Raw genomic sequence first — 11,392 nt, forward strand, 5'->3', positions numbered from 1 at the left:
TAAAAATTTAAAACTTTCTCATTCAATCATTCATTTATTCATTCATTCATTCCTTCACCAAGTTTAACCTGTGCATGCACAAATCATAACATAAAACCCCTCACTGGAGTCCTCATCAAATACTCCAATGGGGTAACATAACATACATTAAGCTTGGTTTACAATAATCATCATTTAACATTTAAAATCATGTACTAGAAAGGGATTAACATCATACTATGGTCAAGCACAACTCTAAACTTCCATAAGCATCATTACATTACATTTCTATACTATACTTTTACATTACATCATATTCATGTTCATGTCCACTTCTATCTATTACATACAACGTGACTCTACTCCTGCTGACCTCCTGGTCTACCCTGTACCTGCAAATCTGGGGGTTAAGGGAGAGGGGTGAGCTATAAAGCCCAGTGAGCAGAATAATAACATATTCAATTTAAATTTCATGCTTTCATGAAATGCAACACAGCACAAACAAATCACATCAAGGATGGACTTGTCACCAATAGTCCTCTACATAGTCCAATCGTGCCAGGGGCGTAGAATGGGCCTCACTGGTCTTTCTCTTACCATAGCATAACATAACATAACATTACAACTGTGCCAGAGGCGTAGAATGGGCCTCACTGGTCTATCTCTTACCATAGCATCATCATATCATATCATACGAGGACTAAAGGATCATCCAACATCCACCCACATCAACATCAAATAGTGCAATGCAACATATTCGTGAATTTCTAATGCAAACAACCTAGTATATCTCATGGTATACGTGATGCATGTATCATGCTCAAAATTTATTTATTTGCTTTAAAACGTAAAGAATTATTCCACTCACCTCTAGCTGATGCTCTAATGACTCTGAAGCAGCTATCTCACTGCTGAGGTCCTCGGTTCCTCGGGTTTGAACCTACACAGGTGGACTCAAATGAGGGACCAAACATCCATGAACATGACTCTAAAATACTCCCCAAAAACCCCCTAAAACACCTTAAAACAATCATAGAAATCATGCAAAGGAGGGCTGAACAGGGCACTTTCGGCGGCAGGTTCGACGGCCGAAAGGCCCTCTAGAGCCGAAAGTCATGCACCTTCGGCGGCACTTTCGTCGGCCGAAGGTTCCCTCTAGAGACGAAACTCATGCATGTTCAGCGGCACCTTCGGCGGCCGAATCTCCCTTCTAGAGCCGAAAGTCCTCTTTCGGGGGCAGGGTTCGGCAGCCGATACATGCTACCACAGGAAGGTTCGGCGGCCGAAAGAGCCTTCGGCTGCCGAACCTGAGTTCTTCCCAAAGGGCAGAAACTCAGCTCCAACATGCACAAATGCCTCCCAAACTTCATAACTCAACCAAAACATGCATAAACACTTCCACAACATACATACATTCATATATAAGCTCCCAGGGGATTCAAACTATCTTAAACCCCAACTACAACACATCAAACATGCATATTCAACATACATTGTTCATAATCACACATTTAACCAAAAACTCATCATAAACCTACACATGCATTTCTACCTCAAGAAACTTCATAAAACTTGCTTAAAACATGAAATGAACTATGGATCTACTCTTACCTCTTGAAGAACGAGAGGAGAGACAATCCTAGCTCGGAGATGGGGATAAATCAACTCTTTGGTCTCCAAGCTTCAAAACTTGCTCTTTTGTTCAAATATCTTCAAATCAACATAAACCTTGTTAAAACGTGAAAGATCGGAGGAAAAACATCAAAGATCAACCATGGGAGAGCAGGAACTCACCGTGGCCGAAAATGGGGAGAAAACTCGCCCGTTTTGGCCATGGAGCCCTTTTATAGGGGCTGCCAGACCACCTTTCGGCAGCCTAAAGTGCCTCCAAAACTCATGCAAGTTCGGCAACCGAACATGAGGTTCGGCGGCCGAGCCTTTGAAACTTGCGGAAGCCTAACTTGCCCCCCTAAACTATCCAATGTTCGGCGGCCGAACCTGGAATTGCCTCCTTGGTCTTTTTCATTCAAAACTCAATTTCTTTTCTTGCTTAAAACAATAAAATACATTAAAACATTTCATGAAAATATGGTTTTACCCTTCTAGAGTTTTCCGACATCCGAGATTCCACCGGACGGTAGGAATTCCGATACCGGAGTCTAGCCGAGTATTACATCATTAATCATGTAATAATTAATGAGCAGGTAAAGAGGCACTTGATATTCGCTGGGTTCTTATACTCGGGCCGTGGTTGAACCCATGTTAAAAGGGTAAGTCATAATCCATCTAAGTCCAATATGCAGGCTGGACCACTAGCACACAACTCAAGTTTCTTTCAGACAAACCGGACCAAATAAAGAACAAGCCCACATAAAGGAAATCCAACTCATTAGAGGTGATGGATATGCGAAGCAACAAACTCTAAACGACTGGAATCGTATTTGCGTGACGCTAAAAAATATTAAATAATCGTTTCACGATCTAATACGATTTCTTATATTATAAAAATTAAATTGCGCGAGTAAGATGGATTCTTATATTATAAAAATTTAAGTAATAATTTGCATTAGATACATTACACTACAAATTTAAAAATGGAAAAGAGAGAAGTCATACCAGCTAGATGACTCTTGAACGACTTTCCTTTATTCAGAAGTAGCTTTGCTTTTTGCAGAATTTGAGGGAAGAAAATTACACTATAAAATTTGTGATCTCACCGCTCATCTTTCAAGTATTGAAAGGTCAAACGCCAGCGAGTAATGACACAGCGCAAGTGTAAGACATACAATACATTCACATGGACGGAAATATTTCCTTCTACTCTATTTCTCTGCTTTTCCTTTTTCTTCCCATCCTCTTCGTTGTTCACTCCATCAGTTTCAATTTCTGCAATGCCGATTCCATTGCCAAGTGCTCAAACACCGAGAGAGAAGCACTTCTTGCATTCAGAAATGGTCTCACAGATCCTTCTGCTAGGCTATCTTCCTGGGTCGGTGATGATTGCTGCCGGTGGGAAGGCGTTGGATGCAACAACCAAACGGGAAACGTTTTCAAGCTTGATCTTCGAAACCCATTTCATTTCAGGAGCCTTGATCCTTATTCTTTGACAGATAATGAAGTGGCCACGTATAGGAGTTTGTGCTTGGGCGGTGAGTTGAATGCCTCTTTGCTTAATTTGAAGTTTTTGAATTACTTGGACTTGAGCTTGAACAATTTTGAGGGAACCCAAATTCCAGAATTCATTGGTCAGTTCAAGAATTTGTGGTATCTCAACCTCTCTTATGCATCATTTACAGGAGAGGTTCCTCCTCATCTTGGAAATTTGTCGAACTTGCAATATCTTGATCTGAATGGATTTTCATATAACAATTTTGGTAGTACTGGATTGCAAGTGGAGAACCCACAATGGCTTTCTGTTTTTTCCACTCTGAAATACCTTGACATGGGATTCGTAAGAATCAATAGCAAGGAAGGTGCTTGGTTGAATGCAATCAATATGATTCCTTCTTTGTTGGAGATCCGTTTACATGAATGTGAGCTTCAAGATATTCTTGTTACTCTTTCTTTCGTTAATTTCACCTCCCTTACGGTTCTCGATATTTCGAAAAATTTCTTCAACTCATCAATACCCAATTGGTTGTTTAATCTTACGAGCCTTACCAAACTCGATCTCAGCTCAAATTCTTTCAGTGGTTCCATCAGTAGTGAGTTTGCCAATTTGGTATCTCTTGAAGACCTTGATTTGTCCTTGAATGGTTACATTGGAGGTCACATAGCAAGCTCACTAGGAGCACTTTGCAAGTTGAAGAACCTAAATCTTGCAGCAAACAATCTCAGTGGTGAGATTTCTGAATTTCTGAACAATTTATCTGTTTGCCCTTCTGTCAGTTTGGTTTCACTTTCTCTAAATTCTAATCAGATCACTGGACAATTGCCTGATTCCATTGGCAGTCTAAAGAACTTGCAAATTCTTGATCTTGCCTACAACTCTTTTTGGGGTTCGATTCCATCAGCAATTGGAAACCTATCATCCTTGAAAGTCTTGTACCTTCACTCAAACAAAATGAATGGAAGCATCCCTGAAAGCTTTGGACAGCTCTCGAAGCTTGTAGACTTGAATCTCATCGCCAATGCATGGGGAGGTGTTATGACAGAAGTGCACTTCATGAATCTCAGCAGTTTAGAAAGAATAATGCTTTCAACTGAACCAACATGGTCTTTGGTGCTCAATGTGAGCTATGGATGGGTACCTCCCTTCAGACTGAAGTATATCGAAATTAGAGACTGCAAACTCGGTCCTTCCTTTCCTATGTGGCTTCAAGTGCAGAGTGAGCTCCAGCAAGTGAGACTCACCAATGTTGGTATCTCTGACACCATACCTGAAGAGTGGTTTTCCAAGTTAGCTTCTAAACTCATTGTCTTAGATCTATCCAACAACTATATCAAGGGGAAGCTTCCTCGAAAATTGGAGTGTCTGCAATTAGATGTCATCGACTTGAGTTCTAATGGATTTGAGGGCCTTCTTCCTCTTTGGTCAACCAATGCAACACAGGTATACTTCCAAAACAATTCATTTTCAGGGCATATCCCGGAGAATATTGGTGAACTAATGCCAAGACTACGAAACTTGCATATATCTGACAATCATTTAAATGGTACGGTCCCATCTTCCATATGTAATTTGGTGGAATTGCTAGTGTTTTCTGTGAGGAATAATGAAATTCATGGAGAGCTTATTGATTGTTGGGAAAGTCTGCAATCTTTATGGGTTCTGGATGCATCAAACAACCGTCTATCAGGAAGCATCCCTATATCACTCGGTCACTTACGATCACTTGGAATGTTGTTGTTGAGCAACAACAATCTAGATGGTGAAATTCCATCTTCACTGCAAAATTGTTCAGCGTTATCAAGCATTGATCTTGGCGGAAATAGACTGTCAGGAAAGATTCCTTCATGGATAGGTGTAAATGTATCATCCATTTTCATACTCAGGCTTAGATCAAACTTATTGGAGGGAGAGATCCCAACAAAACTCTGCAATCTCCCAAATCTTCATTTCTTGGATCTCGCCCACAACAATTTTTCTGGAGTAATTCCAAGCTGTTTGGATAATCTGACTGGCTTGATCTATGGAAACACCAGTCAAACATACTATGCGCAATATCGCTTGGCCTACTTCAAGGACCAGATAATTGTTGCGACAAAAGGAAGAGAGTACGAATTTAACCATAATATTGCATTACTGAATGCCATTGATCTTTCAGGTAATAACTTGAAAGGTGGAATCCCTGAAGCGATCACAAGCCTTAAAGCATTGCGCGGCATGAATTTATCAAGGAATCATATTAGCGGAAGCATTCCAGAGAAGATTGGAAATCTGAACTTGTTGGAAACTCTTGATCTGTCACACAACAATCTTTCTGGGACAGTTCCTCAAACCTTGTCTTTTTTAACGTTTATAAGTCATTTAGACTTGTCTTACAATAACTTATCAGGAAAGATGCCCACAGGAAATCAGCTCCAAACACTGAATGCTTCTTCAATTTATGAGGGCAATCCATTTCTATGTGGGTTTCCTCCACAAGCCAAGTGCCCTGGGGATGAAACAGAGAACAGCATAACAACTTCTAGGGACAGCAGAGGAGATGACGAAGATGAAAACGATTCTTTATTCCCAGGACTCTACATTAGCATTGGTCTTGGTTTTGTTGTGGGTTTTTGTGGTGTAGCTTTTGTAATTTGTCGGAAAAAGAGCTTTTGGAGATATGATACTCGTTAAGTTAAGCATCCATCTTCAGTTGCCCATTTGATCTTTGCAATAGCTTTGAATTGTAAGCATCTTATGGTTAATCACAATGCATAATAGAATCCTTTCTAGTAAAAGAGCGCGTGAAAAAAATGATGAGAGATCCACTTTTGGTTGGCCTAATCACAATAAAAATCCCTTTTATTTATTTATATAATGTTTTTTTTTGTTGAAATTATAGTTTAATTCCCTTGTTTCAATGTTGACAATTTAGAGAAAAATTAACTAAAGCTCATGCGGCTATTAAAATTTTTTACATTATTACTATATAAAATAATATAAAATTACGTAGTTATACAATATTATTTTATAAAATAACATTTTTTTATTCAAATAAGAAAAAAAAATTTTTTTTTCACATTGTTCATCCATAATCAATAATATTACTTTTTTTTGAGATTTAAAATAATTAAGAAATAATAATTTTTACAAAATAAAATATTTAATTTTATCAATATATTTGATTAAATATGCAACCTATCATCTGTAAAATAGAAAAGATAATAGTGGAGGAAAATTAAAAATTCAACCAATATACGTGATTTTTAGTTTTAGATTAAGAATTTTAAAGACTTAAAATATTAATTAAATATAAAACCATGCATCATAAACTTAATTGCACTAAAAAAAATAAAGATTTTAGTACTTATTATCATGTATTATTAATATCCAGTAATAAATTTCATTCAAGTAACTATAGTCTTAGAAAAATAACATTTACTAAACCCTAACAGTGGTGGATGACAGTGGAGTGAAGGTTTAACAGTGATGGATGGCGATGGTGGAGTGGAGGTGATGAAGGAGGAGAATCATATGTTTTAGCACAATACCCTTCAATTACGTCATTTTCTTTAGTTGTAAAACTTAGTGAATCAATCATGTTAGGCCAATATTACTCTATAATAGTATCAATAGTTTCACAACAACCATAATCTAAATATGTTTCATTACTGAGGAAGAATAGAATGGTCTCTCCATAATATGCTTGAATTTGAATTAAAGAATTTCAATAACTGGATGACTTCTCATCCAATTTTAATTTAGGCAAGACGGTTGAGTTGGTTGTTGAGGATTGTGTAGCCATTCTCTATACTCGTCGATACTGACTTGAGTGCCGGAGTGCCTACTGTGGGCTCCCACCACCACCTCACATTTTCTTCTTTGTAGGTTCTAGCCAATCACAGCACAAGTCCATTCTGATTACGTCCTTAATCTAATTTCCGCAAAAGCATTCAGTTCTGTTGCTAGGAAAAGTCCATTGAACTCTATCTATTCATTTGGATTAAAACCGGTCTCTTGTTCCTTTTCTTTCTAAAAAAGGAACCTTTCCTCCCCACCTCTTAAAATGGCTGGAATCGTATATGTCATTATGGGAGGACCTGATAAGGATAAAGACAAAAATAAGCATGTAGTAGAGGATGTTCTATTTGTCCACCAAGAACTATGGACCAAGCAAGAGGTAAGGTTTGGTCTTGCTGACAAAGCAATCAGATTCTTTCAAAATGACCCGCTAGTCATTAAGATCCTCCTAAACTGGTACGAGGTAAGAGGAGTATTGGTGGATACAAGTAGTTTTATTAACCTTCTCATCTTAAATATTTTTAACAAGTTAGGCTTAGATAAAAACAGTCTTGTCAGAGCTTCTATCCTTTAGGTTTAGGAGATAAGACCGTGGCGGTGCTGGGTACTATCAACCTTCCCTTGGTATTGGATGACAAATAGTATAGGTGAGAGTTGCATGTAGAGTTTGTGGTGGTAGATGTCCCATTTGCATACAATGTGATACTCGACTATCCAGTCCTAAACTACCATGGTATCTTTATTAACATGGGTGCTATGTGTCTTAAGCTTCTAGCTCCAGGAGAAATTGCTTCGAGGCAATCTGAGGTTGGCCAAAGAAGGTTGCGGACATCCGGCAAAAAGCCTTAGGAAAGCAACCATACCCATTGACTTATTGGAAAAATTGAACTCTCATGTAAAACCAAAACTAGCAGACTCGGTAGAGGAGGTCTTGATAGGTAAGGGACAAAAGGTATGGTTCGACATTACGTTAACCGGTGAAATAAAGGCTCATCTAATAGGATTGCTAAAGAGTCGAAGTGACAACTTTCACGTGGTCTCCAAAGGATGTAATGGGTGTAGACCCAGCTCTTATCACCCACAAGCTATCCAGTGACAAGAACATTAAACCAGTCTAACAAAAGGAAAGAAAGTTCACACTAGAGAGGCAGTAGGTGATCAAAGAGGAGGTTAATAACCTTTTGAGTGCAGGATTAATAAAGGAAGTCCAGTATCTCATATGGCTGGCTAATGCAATCTTGGTGAAGGAAGCTAATAGGAAGTGAAGTGTAATACCCGGCTAGATTCCGGCATCGGAATCCCTACCTTCCGGCGGAATCTCCGTTGGAATATGGAATTTTGATGATGCCAGAGTCTTCTAGAGGGGTAAAATGTGATTTCTAAAATGATTTTTACTGATTTCATGGTTTTAAATGAAAAAGATTTGAGTTTTGAAAAGGAAAAGACCAAGGAGGTTTTTGCCAGGTTCGGCCGCCGAAAGTAAAGTTCGGCCGCCGAACATGAGTTGGTTTTGGGAGCGCTTTTGGGCCTCCGAAGGCCTTGTTTGAACAAACCAGGTTCGGCCGCCGAACATGGGGGTGTTTTGCATGCAATGTTAGGCCGCCGAAAGAGGTTTGGCTGGCCACCTATAAAAGCCCCTCAGACCGAAAATGGGCGAGATTTCTCCCCATTCTCGAGCTCAGGTGTGTTCATGTCCTCCTTTGGTCATTTTCATATTTTCTCTTCATCTCCTTCATATTTTTATGAGTTCCATGGTTGTTTTGAAGAGTTTTCAAGCTTAGATCAAGGTTTTGGAAGCTTGGAGACCCAAGGAGTAGTTTCCTCCCATCTCCAAGTTAGAGCTCGCACAAACCCTCGATCTTCAAGAGGTAAGTGTGGATCTATGCTTTTCCTTACGTTTCATGAAGTTTTAAGTGAGTTTTAAGAGGTTTTGATGGTTGAGTATGGGTAGATATGCATGTTAGGGTTTATGTGGGTTTTATGCCCAATGTATGATAATGTATGTTCATGTGATGTTTGTGTTGGGGTTTAGGTCAGTTTTCAAGCCCCTTGAGCATATGGGAGAGAGTATGCATGATTGGGAAAGAGTATGTGAGGTTTGGTTTGTTTTGATGGTTTTGGCCTATGTGGGTCATAAACTATCTAGGTATGCTTTAGATGTTGTTTTTGGGGAGTTTAAGCTTGTTTGAGCTCCTTTGTGCATGGTTAAGGATGTATGCATGTGTTTGAGGAGTTGGATGCTTGTTTTGGGGTGTATGGAAGGTTTGGGAGGCTTGAAATGCACAAAGGCTGAGTTTTGGATGAACTCAGGTTCGGCCGCCGAAGGTGGTTTCGGCCGCCGAACCTGCTTGAGGATGCATGGTTTGGCCGCCTAACCTTGCCCCCGAAAGTTGGGTTTTGGCTTGAATGCAGACTTTCGGCCGCCGAAGGTAATGTTCGACCGCCGAAAGTGCCTGACTTTCGTCTCTGGAGAGAGAGTTCGGCCGCCGAAGGTGCCGCTGAACCTGCCTGACTTTCGTCTCTAGAAGGGACCTTCGGCCGCCGAAGGTGCCGCCGAAAGTGCCTTGCCCAGCCTTTTCTTGAGTGTTTTCTATGCATGTTTAAGTGATGCTTTAGGGGGTTTTTGGGTAGTTGTTTATGAGTTGTTTAGAGTATGTTTGGCACCTCACTGGAGTCCACCTGTGTAGGATCGGACCCGAGGAACCGAGGTGTTTAGCAGTGTTAGCTGCTTCAGAGTTAGTCCAGAGCTAGCCAGAGGTGAGTGGAACTAACCCTTATGTTTTAAATCAAATGTTTTCAGCATGTTCAAGCATGTTCATGCATCATGAATACCATGTTATGCAATAGGTTGTTTGCATTAGAATTCACGAATATGATGCATTGCATAATACGATGATAATGATGTGGATGGATACTGGATGATCCTCTAGCCCTCAGTATGTTATGACATGATATGGAATGATATGATATGGCATGTACGATATGATATGAGATGAGAAGTCCAGGTGTGGCCGTATCGCCCCTGGCATAGAGCATGAGAAGTCCAGGTGTGGCCGTATCGCCCCTGGCATAGAGTATGTGAAGTCCAGGCGTGGCCGTATCGCCCCTGGCATAGAGTATTGTTGACTTGTTATGGTACGAGATTGATATGTAGAGGGCTATTGGTGACAGATTCATCCTTGAGGTGATATATTTGTGATGTGACGCATTCCATGATAGCATATGTTAAAATGAACTATTTTCTTTTATGGTTTCTGCTCACTGGGCTTTTTAGCTCACCCCTCTCCCCTAACCCCAGGTTTGCAGGGTCAGAGATAGTCAGGAGATCAGCAGGTTACGTCCATGGTCATGTTTATGTAATAGAATAGTAGTGGACATGATGTAATGTAAGGTAATGATATTATGTTATATGTTCAAAGTTATAGTATTGTGCTTGGCCCGAGTTGGTTAATCCCTTTGTACATGAGTTTTATTTTATGTTGTTACATGTGATGAACCGAGTTTGACATAGAGTATGCTGACCCTAGGGGTTCTATGAGTTCAGTCATAGTGCATACACAGGTCATACTGGTTAAAGGTAAAGTTTTAAATGTTTTATGGATATGTTTGATCATGTTTGGGATTATACCAGCTGTACAGGATGCATAGTAGGCTTGCTACGGGTCCCAGCGGCCTTATGCCGATCTGGATCCTAGCGCCGGTAGCGGTCCGAATTTCCGGGTCGTTACATGAAGAATGTGCATGGACTTCACTGATCTAAATAAAGTATGCCTAAAAGATCATTACCCATTGCCATCTATCGATAGATTAGTGGACTCAACCTCGGGTCATGCAGTGATTTCCTTCCTTGATGCCATTTCAGGATACCACCAAATCATGATGAATACGGAGAACATAGAGAATATGACGTTCATAACAGACGAGGGAGTTTACTGCTATAAGGTAATGCCTTTTAGTTTAAAAAATGCAGGGGCTACATATTAAAGATTAGTGTTAGGAATCTTTAAGGATATGGTGGGATCAACCATCAAAGTGCACGTGGATGACATGGTGGTAAAGAGCTAATCATTGGAGGACCACCCGAAGGATATCCGAAAAGTCTTTAACGTCCTGGACAAGGTGAGCATGAAGCTGAATCCAGAAAAGTGTACCTTTGGAGTTAAGGCTAGGAAGTTTATAGGATATATCATCTCAGAAAGAGGCATAGAAGCGAATCCTGAGAAAATCAGCGGTATCCAAAACATGGAAGCACCCAAAACCATCAATGAAGTACAGAGGTTAGTCACTGCTCTTGGTTGATTCACATCATGCTTGGCCAGAAGATGTCTCCCATTCTTCAAAGCCTTAAAAGACAAAGGTAAGTTTGAGTGGGAGGAAGAGTGTGTAGTGACGGGTGTCAAATCCATCAATTAAAACTTATTTCCCCTTCCTTGATTCAAAAGAATTTGTAGCTAAGGCAAATGAGTGTCGATCCCATTTGTTTAATTTAGATGACTAATAAAATAAGAAGAATAGTTTAAAATA

General features: G+C 39.9%; 1 protein-coding gene across 1 annotated transcript; it reads left to right on the plus strand.

Moving 5' to 3' along the window:
- The first annotated feature begins 2,649 nt into the window (after window positions 1-2,649).
- On the plus strand, window positions 2,650-5,940 carry LOC110603132 (receptor-like protein EIX1). Its single transcript, XM_021740819.2, has one exon. The coding sequence runs from the start codon at window positions 2,777-2,779 to the stop codon at window positions 5,759-5,761; it is 2,985 nt and encodes a 994-aa protein (XP_021596511.1). The 5' UTR covers window positions 2,650-2,776; the 3' UTR covers window positions 5,762-5,940.
- The last annotated feature ends 5,452 nt before the right edge of the window (window positions 5,941-11,392 follow it).

Source organism: Manihot esculenta, chromosome 16, assembly GCF_001659605.2.
Source record: "Manihot esculenta cultivar AM560-2 chromosome 16, M.esculenta_v8, whole genome shotgun sequence".
Classification (NCBI taxonomy): domain Eukaryota; kingdom Viridiplantae; phylum Streptophyta; class Magnoliopsida; order Malpighiales; family Euphorbiaceae; genus Manihot; species Manihot esculenta.

Bases quoted from the DNA above. Each gene is read 5' to 3' on its own strand.
- LOC110603132 (XM_021740819.2), top strand. From the start codon at position 2,777: ATGGACGGAAATATTTCCTTCTACTCTATTTCTCTGCTTTTCCTTTTT.